The 15,185-nt window shown below is 40.6% G+C and overlaps 2 protein-coding genes across 2 annotated transcripts in view; one reads left to right on the top strand and one right to left on the bottom strand.

Annotated features, from left to right (window-relative positions):
• The window catches only part of zgc:85777 (isovaleryl Coenzyme A dehydrogenase), a 49,998-nt gene extending 38,671 nt beyond the window's left edge, over positions 1–11,327 (top strand). The window contains 6 exon segments of the mRNA NM_001141719.1: positions 163–269; positions 2,923–3,090; positions 3,648–3,821; positions 8,865–9,026; positions 9,663–9,813; positions 10,771–11,327. Of these exon segments, the coding sequence (NP_001135191.1) occupies positions 163–269; positions 2,923–3,090; positions 3,648–3,821; positions 8,865–9,026; positions 9,663–9,813; positions 10,771–10,873 (865 nt within the window). The 3' untranslated portion in view covers positions 10,874–11,327.
• Positions 11,328–11,382: 55 nt separating this feature from the next.
• On the bottom strand, positions 11,383–14,491 carry bet1 (Bet1 golgi vesicular membrane trafficking protein). The gene is made up of 4 exons (NM_001141539.1): positions 14,412–14,491; positions 14,011–14,120; positions 13,865–13,921; positions 11,383–12,164 (listed from the first exon to the last, which is right to left on the bottom strand). Exons 1-4 carry the CDS (start codon positions 14,428–14,430, stop codon positions 12,009–12,011), a joined length of 342 nt encoding a protein of 113 aa, NP_001135011.1. The 5' UTR covers positions 14,431–14,491; the 3' UTR covers positions 11,383–12,008.
• Positions 14,492–15,185: the final 694 nt, after the last annotated feature.

Raw genomic sequence — 15,185 nt, 5'->3', positions numbered from 1 at the left:
GATGAACTTATGGATTCCATTGTTATGTTTCTATGTGCAGTTTGAAAGAAGCTAACTAGCGTTAGCTCAATGATTGGAAGTCTTACGGAACAGTTACTTGATCAGCTCTTTAACCCCATTGTCTCTATGTTTTGTGACACTGCTAAATGGCATATACTGTAGGTTTGGCTCTACAGAGCTGAAGAAGGAGTTTCTGCTACCCTCCATAATGGGAGACAAAGTGGCCTGTCTGGGAGTGAGTGAAGTCGGAGCCGGCTCAGATGTTGCTAGTACGTTGCCTTCATTTAGTATCACACTAGTATTTTATTATGGCCTGACTTCCGCTCATCCCTCAAGCAGATTCTCAGTAAACACTCAACCAATCTGGGACGGAAAAGGAGGCTTTATCTATTTCAAATGCGGGGGACATCAGAGCACCAGCATGATTAAAACACTCTTAATGGCAAATGATAGCATGAAAATAACAAATATATATATTTATTCCCTTGTTTCATCTTGTTCAAAGCAGGAAGAACTTCAAGGCATGCTTATCTGTGCACCGACACTGATTTGGAGAATAAAGAATGATTTCTGTTCTGTTTAGAGTAATATCACTCCAGGCTCTAATCGTTAGAGTAGAGTGATATTACTCTAATCGGGCACCAATCAATTGTTAATCTATACCAGGGTTCCCCAACTGGCGCACCCACGTGGGATTTTATTTGTCCCCCCAAGTTTACTGAGCGTGAAATTTTTTTTTGTTGGACATAAAAGAAAGACTAAAAACACCAGCAATTTGGTTCCAAGTGATATTCATTTTGGAAATCTGTTCCAAAGTATTCCCACACAAAATAGAGAGAGACCTTTGGTAATGTAGTGTATGTGGACACCTGCTCGTCAAACATCTCATTCCAAAATCATGGACATTAATATGGAGTTGGTCCCATTTTTTTTGCTATAACAGACACTCTTCTGGGAAGGCTTTCTACTAGATGCTGGAACTTTCTGCGAGGACTTGCTTCTATTCAGCCACAAGAGCATTAGTGAGGTCGGGCACTGATGTTGGGCGATAAGGCCTGGCTCGCAGTCGGCGTTCCAATTCATCCCATAGGTGTTGAGGTCAGGGCTCTGTTCAGGCCCGTCAAGTTCTTCAACTACGATCTCGACAAACCATTTCTGTATAGACCTCGCTTTATGCATGGGGGCATTGTCATGCTGAAACAGGAAAGGGCCTTCCCCAAACTGTTGCCACAAAGTTGGAAGCACAGAGTCATCTAGAATGTCATTGTATGGTGTAGCGTTAACATTTCCCTTCACTGGAACTAAGGGGCCTGAACCATGAAAAACAGCCCCAGACCATTATTCCTCCTCCACCAAACTTTACAGTTGGCACTATGCATTCGGGCAGGTAGCTAAATAGGGAAGCGTGATTCATCACTCCAGAGAACACGTTTCCACTGCTCCAGAGTCCAATGGCGGCGAGCTTTACACCATTCCAGCCGACACTTGGCATTGCGCGTGGTGATCTTAGGCTTGTGTTTGGCTGCTCGACCATGGAAACCCATTTAATGATGCTTCTGACGAACAGTTCTTAATGCTGACATTGCCTCCAGAGGCAGTTTGGAACTCAGTAGTAAGTATGACAACAGCACTTAAAGTTGACAGGGGAAGCTCTAGCAGGACAGAAATTTGACAAACTGACTTGTTGGAAAGGTGGCATCCTATGACGAAGCCACGTTGAAAGTCACTGAGCTCTTCAGTAAGGCCACTCTACTGCCAATGTTTGTCTATGGAGATTGCATGGCTGTGTGCTTGACTTTATACACCTGTCAGCAACAGGTGTGGCTGAAGTAGCCGAATCCACTAATTTGAAGGGGTGTCCACATACTTTTGTGTATTTATAGTGTATATGTGATTGTATACAAATGTAAGCAGGGTTTGAAATGTTTTACAAAAAAGTCTACAATTTATTTGTATTTATGTTCCGGCACACTGACCATCCGCTCAAGAAGAAATCTTCCTGTGGTTGAATCTATACTGAAGAAAAATATAAATGTAATATACAACAATTTCAAACATTTTACTGAGTTACAGTTCATATGAGGAAATCAGTCAATTGAAATACATTCATTAGGCCCTAATCTATGGATTTCACATGACTGGGCAGGTGCACAGCCATGGGTGGGTCTGGGAGGGCATAGGCCCACCCACTGGGGAGCCAGGCCCAGCCCATCAGAATTATTTTTTCCCCACAAAAGGGCTTTATTACAGACAGAAATACTTCTCAGTTTCATCAGCGGTCCGAGTGGCTGGTCTCAGATGATCCTGCAGGTGAAGAATCCGATGTGGAGGTCCTGGGCTTACATGGTTACACGTGGTCTGCAGTTGTGAGGCCGGTTAGGCGTACTGCCAAATTCTCTAAAATGACGTGGTAGAGAAATTAACATTCAATTCTCTGGCAACAAATCTGGTGGACATTCCTGCAGTCAGCATGCCAACTGCGTGTTCCCTCAAAATGTAGACATCTGTGGCATTGTGTTGTGTGACAAAACTGCACATTTTAGGGTGTCCTTTTATTGTACCCAGCACAAGGTGCACCTGTGTAATGATCATGCTGTTTAATCAGCTTCTTGATATGCCACACCTGTCAGGTGGATGGATTATCTTGGCAAAGGAGAAATGCTCACTAAGAGGGATGTAAACAAAATTGTGCACAACATTTGAGATAAATACGCTTTTTGTGAGTATGGAACATTTCTGGATATTTTTTTATACTATAGATCTGTCCTCATGGAAATTGTATCTCAAACTACAGCAGCGTTCCCCATAGTGTGATTCCTTTTGGGCTGTGTGTTAGGACAGGGGTGGGCCACAGTTGTTTAGAAAAGGTTGTTCTACAGAACAAGTCCTATTTTTTTTTCTCTCTCTTTCTCCCCCCCCCAGCCATCAAGACGAACGCGGTGCGTGAAGGGGATGAGTATGTGGTGAACGGTGGTAAGATGTGGACCACTAACGGAACCCAGGCTGACTGGATGTGTCTCCTGGCCAACACCAGTAACGGTCCGTCTCACAAGAACAAGTCCCTCATCTGTCTGCCTATGAACTCTCCTGGTGAGACACAATTATATATACGTAGTCTACAGAAACTCTCCAATAGTCAATAGCTTCATCTCCAGTGATTGACCTTATTTTCTGAAATTGAACGCGGGCTATTGTTGAGGGCCAAATCCTAATTTGAGATTCTGTTAGAATTTGTGCTAAACTCCCATTTTAGGGTTAAGTGCCTTGCTCAAGGGCACATCGACTTTTCACCTAGTCGGCTCTGGGATTCGACTAAAGCGACCTTTCGGTACCTGCCGGAAGGCTCTTAACTGCTAGGCTACCTGCTGCTCTCCATCTCACATCGATACATGCATTAAGCCGATCTCAAGTTGGGATCTATCAACTATAGATGATTACATTTATATTCACATTTTAGTAATACCTCTGATTACTCACAACATTTTCAGTGTTCTGTGCAGAAGCCAATGTCCAAGACCAAGGGATTATTATAATCTCCAGACAGTGTTGTTATAATTTGTTAAGACTCCATTAGGGAGCTACCGGATGGCCTCTGGTATCCCAGCCAAGACACACATGATGACGCCTCTCTCTGCTGTCCCTCACAGGGGTTCACATCGCCCGCAAGATCGACAAGATGGGGATGAGGTCTTCCGACACGGCAGAGGTCTTCTTCGATGACGTGCGTGTGCCTTGCAAGAACCTCATTGGTCAGGAGGGGATGGGCTTCACTTATCAAATGCTTCAGTTCCAGGAAGAGAGACTTTGGGCGTGTGGCAACAGTAAGTACACATCTCCTATTCCGTCCTGTTCCCTTCCTCTCTCCCTCTCCCAAAGAATTTCTGTAGCCCAAAGACTTGAAACACATTTAGTTTTTTATCATGAGTCATTCAAAGGGGTTTCTGCATGTCAGCCAGTGTAAATAAAAGGTCTTTAGCAAATAAATAAGCTGGAATATCTCATTGATGTTGACGGGAAGTTCTTGAAAGCTTCCTGCTTGTTATATCCCAGTTAATTTAGTCTGGGCTTGATAACAGTCAGTCTGAGTAGGTTGTTAGCCTTTTTGGTATTTTTTTGTTGTATTTTATAATGATTCCCATTAGCTGTTGCAAAAGCAGCAGCTACACTTCCTGGGGTTGTCACACAAACACACACACAGTTACACATACCCACACTGATGAATCACTATATGACTCCATCAATTTGTATCATCCACCCACTTCCAAGTTAACCTGTTTGGGCTAGGGGGCAGTATTGAGAATTTTGGAAAAAATATGTGCCCATTTTTAACTGCCTCCTACACCAACTCAGAAGCTAGAATATGCATATTATTGTTCAGGTTTGGATAGAAAACACCCTGAAGTTTCTAAAACTGTTTGAATGGTGTCTGTGAGTATAACAGAACTCCTATGGCAGGCAAAAACCTGACAAGGTTTCATGCAGGAAGTGGCCTGTCTGACAAGGAGTCGTGCGTCTTGCATCTGTTTATTGAAAAGTAAGGATCTTAGCTGTAACGTGACAATTCCCAGGGCTCCAATAGGCTCTCAGGACGCGGGAAAATCATGAAGGTTGACGAGGCAGCCTCAGGCTGAAACAGATTATCATCTTATTCAAGTGGGCCATTAGGTGACAATGGAGTGAGGCGCGTGCGCGATTAGCCCCCGTGGAGTATTTTCATTCGGCTGTTTAGTTTATTGCAGATTCCCGGTCGGAATATTATCGCTTTTCTACGAGATAAATGGCGTAAAAATTGATTTTAAACAGCGGTTGACATGCTTCGAAGTACGGTAATGGAATATTTAGAATTTTATTGTCACGAATTGCGCCATGCGCGCGACACTTCTTTACTATTTCGGATAGTGTCTGGAACGCACGAACAAAATGCCGCTATTCGGATATAACGATGGATTATTTTGGACCAAACCAACATTTGTTATTGAAGTAGCAGTCCTGGGTGTGCATTCTGACGAAGACAACAAAAGGTAATCAAACTTTTATAATAGTAAATATGATTATGGTGAGTGCTAAACTTGCCGGGTGTCTAAATAAGCGAGCCCGTGATGCCTGGGCTATGTACTTAGAATATTGCAAAATGTGCTTTCACCAAAAAGCTATTTTAAAATCGGACATATCGAGTGCATAGAGGAGGTCTGTATCTATAATTCTTAAAATAATTGTTATGCTTTTTGTGAACGTTTATCGTGAGTAATTTAGTAAAATGTTAGCGAATTCCCCGGAAGTTTGCGGGGGGTATGCTAGTTCTGAACGTCACATGCTAATGTAAAAAGCTGGTTTTTGATATAAATATGAACTTGATTGAACAAAACATGCATGTATTGTATAACATAATGTCCTAGGGTTGTCATCTGATGAAGATCATCAAAGGTGAGTGCTGCATTTAGCTGTCTTCTGGGTTTTGGTGACATTATATGCTGGCTTGAAAAATGGGTGTCTGATTATTTCTGGCTTGGTACTCTGCTGACATAATCTAATGTTTTGCTTTCGTTGTAAAGCCTTTTTGAAATCGGACAGTGTGGTTAGATTAACGAGAGTCTTGTCTTTAAATAGCTGTAAAATAGTCATATGTTTGAGAAATTGAAGTAATAGGATTTTTAAGGTTTTGAAAATCGCATAACAATTATTTTAAGAATTATAGATACAGACCTCCTCTATGCACTCGATATGTCCGATTTTAAAATAGCTTTTTGGTGAAAGCACATTTTGCAATATTCTAAGTACATAGCCCAGGCATCACGGGCTCGCTATTTAGACACCCGGCAAGTTTAGCACTCACCATAATCATATTTACTATTATAAAAGTTTGATTACCTTTTGTTGTCTTCGTCAGAATGCACACCCAGGACTGCTACTTCAATAACAAATGTTGGTTTGGTCCAAAATAATCCATCGTTATATCTGAATAGCGGCGTTTTGTTCGTGCGTTCCAGACACTATCCGAAATAGTAAAGAAGTGTCGCGCGCATGGCGCAATTCGTGACAATAAAATTCTAAATATTCCATTACCGTACTTCGAAGCATGTCAACCGCTGTTTAAAATCAATTTTTACGCCATTTTTCTCGTAGAAAAGCGATAATATTCCGACAGGGAATCTCCTTTTCGGCAAACAGAGGAAAAAATCCCAAAGGTGGGGGCGGTCGGGTCACGCGCATAAGCCCAGAGTCCCTTGATCGGCCACTTGAGAAAGGCGATAATGTGTTTCAGCCTGGGGCTGGAATGACGACATTCAGTTTTTTCCCGGGCTCTGAGCGCCTATGGACGACGTGGGAAGTGTCACGTTAGAGCAGAGATCCTTAGTAAATGATAGAGATGGAAAAGAAGTTCAAGAAATGGTCAGACAGGCCACTTCCTGTAAAGGAATCTCTCAGGTTTTGACCTGCCATTTGAGTTCTGTTATACTCACAGACACCATTCAAACAGTTTTAGAAAATTTAGGGTGTTTTCTATCCATATGTAATAAGTATATGCATATTCTAGTTACTGGGTAGGAGTGGTAACCAGATTAAATCGGGTATGTTTTTTATCCAGCCGTGTCAATACTGCCCCCTAGCCCTAACAGGTTAACCATACCATGAGGTTAAGTTTTTAGACTATCGATACCAACAGAATAATAAGTCTTTGATATTTATTACTAGTCTGCAGCTAGGAATTCGGTATCATTGAACGCGAAGACCGACGAAACATCCATTCTATAACAACATGAACGAATGTCGCTGAGAGAGAGAGAGAGAGAGAGAGAGAGAGAGAGAGAGAGAGAGAGAGAGCGAGCTCTCCAACAAGGATCCCGACTACACACTGAGCGTAAATATATATATTGATTGCAATTGTTCCCGAATGAGTGAGCGTTCATGTGCAAAGGGTTAGCATTTCAATTGTTAATATTTATCAACTCTGTAGTGTCTTTTGCCCCCACCCCCCTTTTGTTTAACAAGCGGCCATGCCGGTTTAGCCCACGGCATGAAAAGTTGCGCGTGCAGTTCGGAATCAGAAAGCCCTTTGTTTACGTAGCAGTGGATACGATCACACACAACTTCAAATGCAGCTCATGCAAGTAAACAAACATATAATCAGATGGTCATCTCAGATGTTATCATAGATTGATTACCTAGCAAGCCAGCCAGCCAGCCAAGGTAAAATATCACAAATAGAGCTAGATAAAGCCAGAAGAATAATATACTTGTTAACCTCTTACATCTAGACGTTCCGCTAGCGGAACACCTGCTCCAATATCCAATGATGGGCGTGGCGCGAAATACAAACTCCTCTAAAATCCGAAAACTTCCATTTTTCAAACATATGACTATTTTACAGCATTTTAAAGACAAGACTCTCGTTAATCTAACCACACTGTCCGATTTCAAAAAGGCTTTACAGCGAAAGCAAAACATTACATTATGTCAGCAGAGTACCCAGCCAGAAATAATCAGACACCCATTTTTCAAGCTAGCATATAATGCCACATAAACCCAAACCACAGCTAAATGCAGCACTAACCTTTGATGATCTTCATCAGATGACAACCCTAGGACATTATGTTATACGATGCATGCATGTTTTGTTCAATCAAGTTCATATTTATATAAAAAACCAGCTTTTTTACATTAGCATGTGACGTTCAGAACTAGCATACCCCCCGCAAACATCCGGTGAATTTACTAAATTACTCACGATAAACGTTCACAAAAAACATAACAATTATTTTAAGAATTATAGATACAGAACTCCTCTATGCACTCGATATGTCCGATTTTAAAATAGCTTTTCGGTGAAAGCACATTTTGCAATATTCTCAGTAGATAGCCCAGCCATCACGGCTAGCCATTTAGACACCGACCAAGTTTAGCCCTGACCAAACTCCGATTTACTATTACAAAAGTTTGATTACCTTTGTTGTCTTCGTCAGAATGCACTCCCAGGACTGCTACTTCAATAACAAATGTTGGTTTGGTCCAAAATAATCCATCGTTATATCCAAATAGCGGCGTTTTGTTTGTGCGTTCTAGACACTATCCAAAGTGTAAATAAGGGTCACGAGCATGGCGCAATTCGTGACAAAAGATTTCTAAATATTCCATTACCGTACTTCGAAGCATGTCAACCGCTGTTTAAAATCCATTTTTATGCCATTTTTCTCGTATAAAAGCGATAATATTCCGACCGGGAATCTGCGTTTAGGTAAACAGAGGGAAAAAAACAAAGCATTCTGTCGACGCGGGCACGCGCCTGAGTCTCACAGTACTGTAACCAGCCACTACCCAAACGCGCTACTTTGTTTCAACCAGAGCCTGCAAAGCCACGATTCAGCTTTTTGCCGCCTTCTGAGAGCCCATTGGAGCCGTAGGAAGTATCACGTAACAGCAGAGATCCTCTGTAATGGATAGAGATGGCAAAGAAGGCCAAGAAATGGTCAGACAGGGTACTTCCTGTACAGAATCTTCTCAGGTTTTGGCCTGCCAAATGAGTTCTGTTATACTCACAGACACCATTCAAACAGTTTTAGAAACTTTGGAGTGTTTTCTATCCAAAGCTAATAATTATATGCATATTCTAGTTTCTGGGCAGGAGTAATAATCAGATTAAATCGGGTACGTTTTTTTATCCGGCTGTGAAAATACTGCCCCCTATCCATAACAGGTTAAACATAACTATAGCCATCAGGCTTGCATGTTTTCATGGTCATTTAGCGTTAGCTATCCTGCAACTACAGAGCTTGTTGGTGTGGGGTTGCGCAGTTACACATAACTCGAACTTGACGTTGGCTTGTAAACAAAATAATTCTCAATACTACCGTTTATTTCCCCTTCAGTTCTAACTATGATGGACAACATCATCCAGGAGACCATTCAGTACACCAGACAGAGGAAGATCTTCAAGATGCCTGTTCTCTACCACCAGTCAGTCCACTTCAGACTGGCTGAGCTGGAGACAGAGATCGAGCTGCTGCGTTCCCTCCTCCATCGCTCCACAGGTGGGTCTGCTCAAGATAAGATAATGACTGCATCCCAAATGGCACTCCATTCCCTATGTGGTGCATTACTTTTGACCAGGACCCAAAGAGCAATGGTCAATGTAGTGCACTACATAGGGAATATGGTGAGGACCAACTCAGACAATTACTGATTTCTATGGGGAAATGTTGTTTGCAGCTTGGCCTTGTGGATACATTAAAGACATCAAACATAAACACTGGAAATAAGACCGATACCAACCAGATACGTGTTAGGGAAGCTACTCTGAAAATACAGTTTACCATGCTATCAATTACTTCACACTGGAAGAAGTAAAGGTTAGCTAAAACTACCCTTAACAAAAATATAGTTTACTTAACTAAAAGTATTTTGAATAAGTAGGTCACGACATTCAAACTACTTTGTGATAAATAATCTCATATATATATATATATATGAGATTATTTATCACAAAGTAGTTTGAATGTCGTGACCTACTTATTCAAAATACCTTTATTTATATATATATATATATATATATATATATATATATGTATATATATATATACTGATATTATATAATATCAGTTTAGGACTTGAGGGAAACACGTCCTAAATCTTGGCATCAACCTCTTCCCTGTGTCTCCCATCCCCAGCTCTGTACATCAAGGGCAACGATGTGACTAAGCTGGCGTCCATGGCTAAGCTGAAGGCAGGCCGTCTGTCCAGGGAGGTGGGGGACAGCTGCCTGCAGTACTGGGGAGGAATGGGCTTCACCAGCGATGTCCTGGTCAGCAGGTTTTACAGGTGAGTAGAGAAGAAGAAACTCCTAAAAGGAGGTTCAGGACAGCAGCTTAGTTCCTTTCAATGATGTTTATTGCAGATGTGTTTTGGAGCAAGCTCCTTCGTTAAAGCACTGAATAAACTCTGCGACACATTGTGAATGTTACAAGTTCTGCTTATAAACTTGTCATAAACATTACTAAATATTTAGTTTGCTAACTATTCATGAACTTTATATAATGTATATTTTATCATTCATTCATATATTTATTAATGTATAAAATATAGTTAACAAACATTCAGGCCTCTACTTCTTACAGTAGTACACTAATCAACCACTGTTGATACTACTGTAGTCTAATTACAGTGACACCCAGTGGCGTGGCAAATGAAGACATTATATGGTCTTGCATCCTAAATGGCACCCTATTCCCTATTAGTGCACTACTTTGGCCAGAACCTGATGGGCCCTGGTTAAAAGTAGTGGACTATATAGGGAATAGGGTGCCATTTGAGACATATTATGATGGGCATCTGGGGGTCAAAGGGCAGGTCTTACTGCCACTGTCTGAGTCAGTTAAAAGGTCTCTGTTTCATCACATCCACAGAACCTTGCTATATACAAATACTATGTATATGCAGATGGATAGTGTAAGGATTCATGTACGGAAAGTTCATAAACAGTTGAGCTACCATTTGAGTCAATACAGTTAAGCAACGGTGCTGTTTTTTCACTGCAAAGAGTTGACTTTCAATACTAGTTAATTCCACAAACATTCTGGATATTCAGATTGGTAATTTTGCTCAAGAAATTAAACATAATTCAGGCATTTAATCAGAAACGAGTCCCTATTGTCGCACTTCATTGACAAAATTCATGTGGCTTTCATGGTTTTTAAGAATGCGGCTGAGGAAATAGCTGCCATTGAATGATCTGTGTTCATTTGTCGATTTTTCTTTTTGTCTTGTTTAAATACGCAGAGATGCCAGGTTACTGTCCATTGGAGGAGGCGCTGATGAGGTCATGCTGTCGATCATCTGCAAGTACATGGACACCCTACCCAAGGCCCCACCCAAGAAGTGATGTGCCAGTATGGCTTTCCCTTGTGCTGCACCTCAATCCAGAACATTGTTACCATTCATATGCTTCTCTATAATGACTGGATAGGTGGAAGTGATGCCATATTGCTTGCACCTATCCAGTCCATGAAGGGGAGTGAGTGGAACCATTTTCTGGAATTTAATGCACACATCAGAATTGCAGTTTAAGATTATAATTTGTTCATCAATTTAACCACTATTCATGCACTGTACTACAGGGCCAGCCAGGAATGTTGTTCAAATAGTGCCTCCATGTTTCCATTCTTGGAAAACATGGCTAAGATTTTGTTCCATTAATTTCTTTATGACAATTGAAAACGGCGGTCCTACAGTAGTTGTGAATTTGTTTGTGGAGGGGATTTGTAATCAATGTATAAGATCAAGTTTTTGTAGATGGAATACAATGAACCGTTGTGTAAAATAAACGAAAAGCTATATACCTCAATCTTTTGTGACTTCTAGAAAAACAAACTCTCTGGAGCGTCAAATTCAAAACATCATGTTTATTTACATATAAAACATTTTACATCAGTTAATGGGAGAACAGTGTGCAGTGGAGATGAACAGTCTCTGTAGATGGGACAGGAAATGTTTGAAGTGAGTGAGCACCCTAATTTATTCCTCAAAACAAATAAACAAGATGTTTGCTTATAGTGGAACTCGATTGTTGGACACTGTATTGATCAAATGTTAAATCAGTCTCACATTGGATCAAGAAACCTCTGACAGCCAACCCAATTCCAATCTTTTTTCACTAATCAGCTCTGAAAAATGTGATTGGGAAAAAGATCAGAATTGGGCTGCCTGTGTAACATGTGTTACTGCTTAGCCTTGCCAGATTTGTTGATGCAATAGATCACTCATCCTGTTCATCATCGTTAAGGGACTCATTAACATTACAAACGTATGGCAGTGTACTCATTCCATCAGGGTTGTCTAAAATTAAGACATTTTTAATTATTCCCTATTGCACATTGTCATTGATTTGGGGGAGTCTTAAACATTAAGCAGTCTCATTGTCATCTTCCTGGTCTTCTGATGCAGAGGTGCACGCATGGCACAGACTGGGGAAGGAAACACGAGGCAGGGAGGGAAAAGCCAGGGCCTCCTGTAACACATCACCTCAGTTTGATAAACCAGTAAAGGATGGTGAAGACCAAGAAGCAGAAGGACAGCATGTAGCACAGGAGCTTGGTCTGGCTTCCCCTGGAAAGCTGCTTCACTCTCCCTATGGTGGCCCCCAGCAAACCTCCCGTTGAGTCAAAGTCTGAGTCCTGTTAGGAGGAAAAATAACAAAACATCCAGTGACATGTTTTGCCGTCCTGATTTGAATTGCTCTGAAATGTGTAATAGGGTAAATCCATTTGAATTCAATCACTTTTTGACAGCACCCTTTATGATTTGAACGAACCCTTCCATACATATTTGCCCATTGTAGAAGTGCTCAGAAAGTGACTTTGGACCTGAATGCCAAAACATTCAAGCGCTAACAGTGCTGAAAGTTATATTTTGCATACCATGAAACAGCCATGTCTTCATCACTGGAAAATATAAACGGTTGAGAAACTGGGTTGTCAAACTATTTCTTACATTTCCTGAAAAAAAAGTTTAATGTAATTGAACCTTAAACGTCAATTACATAAACGCGTGAACTCCAATTTTTTTCCCCTTCATATTAGCATATGCTGTAGCTTAGACCCTATTTTACATCTGAGGTTGTGTGTTGTTCCCGCCATTGGTTGAGACAGGCTGGGTGTCATGTTTTGGCTTATAAATGTCCACAAATCAGAGAATGTTGACTTGAATGGGAATATCTGTTTGAAATGATACTGTCAGTCCTCCATAGGTAACCGATTCAAATCATAGAAATAATAGAGTAGACATGACCATTTAAGTTAACATTCGACAGTGGGTGGACCGGCGGCCATCTTTGTGATAGTAATTAGAAGTTGAAATGGCACCCACTCTGTATTCAAGAACGTGTCTCAAACGATGGCGGGCACAACACAAACACCTCAGATGTAAAGTAGGGTTTAAGCTACAACATGTGCGAATATGAGTTTAGTTTTTTTTATATATATATATATATATATATATAATTGACGTTAAAGGTTAAAATAACACTTATTCAAAAATAATGTATAAATAATTAAGTAGTATCACAAACCTGTTTATACACTTTTAAATTGCTGCAAACTCAACTTATCTTTTGCAGTGATGAAGACACGTCTCATGATAGTATGGTGGGGTATGCACAATGGGTCAACTTTGAGTGCCTCCATCTCCTGAATGTTTTGGCATTCAGGTCCAAAAAGTCACTTTCTGAGCACTTTTACAATGGGCAAAAATGTATGGAAGGTTTTGTTCAAATCTAAAGGGATGCTGTCAAAAAGTGATTGAAGTCATATATGGTTTTACCCTATCTGTTGAGCAATATTGTGACCTGTTATGGATGCCAACTAAGCTTTTAATGGATTGTGCAATCTGGTAGAAGAGGGTATAGATAAAGAAGATTTGTGTGAATGCTTCTTGAGTTGAGTAATTATGTAGAGTAACCTATAGGAGTGGGTAATATTTGGGGAGACCTATTCTACTCCAAACCTCTTCTACAATATGCTACTCAAAATATAGCAAAATACGATATAATCGTTTTGCGCCTTTAATGACAATCATGCCACTGTGCAATTTGTGTTTATTTACAATATTATACAGTAGTCACATTCTCATTAAATAATGTGGCAAAAATAAGCATTAGTTCATTCATTTAGACACTGATACAGCCTAACTGATAAAACTGCACAGTTTTGATTTGTCAAGTTCGAATAGTCTTGCACATGACCATATATCGTCTTGTATTTCACGATATATCGTCAATGTTGATTACCACAATCTTCAATTTAATCATATAGCTAGCTATGGGGCCAAAGCCTAGTAGCCTATATAATAAGCATGACTGAACATGTCACTTGCTTACCATATCGTCCAACATGTTATTCTGGTATTTCACTTCTGTTCCGATATCTATTGACAGCTGTGGCAGAACGAACATTAGTGTTACCAAAGGAATGAATAACAACATGACACAGTTACTGGAGAACTCTGTGAACACGAAATACTAACATGCTTCAAGGCGCTGACTTTGGCTCTCAGACCCTCTTGTAAGTGTTCATTTTCCTCTTCGTACGCGCTGTATCCACTGGCCACATAATTTTCAGGAGGTCCTCCTTCGCCTGTGACACAATGAACAAACCCAATGAGCTGACTGGGTCGCTAACTAAGAATAAACGTTTTCGTTAGCAAACGTTACCTATATACGAAGGCCTGTAGGTAACATGATTAGCAAGCTAAGACAGTTCGCTATTTATAGCTAATGCTGTCCTGATGTAGTAAAGTTAGCCAGCTAGCTTGACACAGAGGCTTTATTTCGTTAAAATGTATACTGTTAGCTAGCTAACTAGACTGGTAACTTTAGCTATTGAATGAACGTCCTCTATTTAAAACGGGGGGGGCATGAGTCTTACCCAAACCTGCTCGTCTCATTTTGATTTATTCAATAAAAAGATCCTAACTGTAACACTTAGGTGATAATGTGTATCAAAGCAGTGGTGTTGGTGGTAGATCGCTAGCTAGCAACACGAACTCAGCAGAAGAGGAAACGCCACGACATCGTACGGAAACCTGATAAGGCAAATGTTTACATGGATGACTCCGCCCACTCACCGCCTGGTTCAAGTCACTTCAAGGAGTTTTGGTTACATTTTCAATAGCGAGCTCAACTCACCCGAGAGCAATGATAACACAAACATCTAATTAATTGCACAGGGAGTGCAGCGGATTTCATTTCAAATGTACAATGGGGCATCATAGGCTGCGTTTAGACAGGCGGCTCAATTCTGTCTATTTTTCAGTAATTGGTCTTTTGACTAATCAGATCATATTTCAAAAATCTCTGATGTGAAAAGATCTGTTGTGATTGGTCAAAAGACCAATTAGTGGGAAAAATATCAGAGTTGGGCTGCCTGTCATAGAAAAGCTTACAAAACCCAAAGATGTTAAATAAGCATGGTGATTACAACCATTCCAGGTTGCTGCCATTGATCATACAAAATATAGAATCACCTGTACACTCATGATTAGTCTGCTTGGCAATTTGGCAAACAGAACAAAGATCACTTTAATAGGCTATACAGCAAGTTTCAAAGTATTTGTTTTCTACCTCCCCCACCTCCCTCATACATGGGGGCATGCAATACCAAAGAGGAAAGTAATGTCCGTTCTTGGCAATATGATCTGTA

Source organism: Salmo salar, chromosome ssa27 (assembly GCF_905237065.1).
Source record: "Salmo salar chromosome ssa27, Ssal_v3.1, whole genome shotgun sequence".
NCBI lineage: Eukaryota > Metazoa > Chordata > Actinopteri > Salmoniformes > Salmonidae > Salmo > Salmo salar.
The sequence above is the reverse complement of the archived record's forward strand: the minus strand, read 5'-3'. Positions and strand labels throughout refer to the sequence as shown.

Excerpts from the sequence above, each read along its gene's own strand:
- bet1 (NM_001141539.1), bottom strand. Across the intron at positions 13,922-14,010 it reads AAGTCAGCGCCTTGAAGCAT|CTGTCAATAGATATCGGAAC; the intron begins GTTAGTATTTCG and ends GTTCTGCCACAG. Across the intron at positions 12,165-13,864 it reads ATAACATGTTGGACGATATG|GACTCAGACTTTGACTCAAC; the intron begins GTAAGCAAGTGA and ends TCCTCCTAACAG.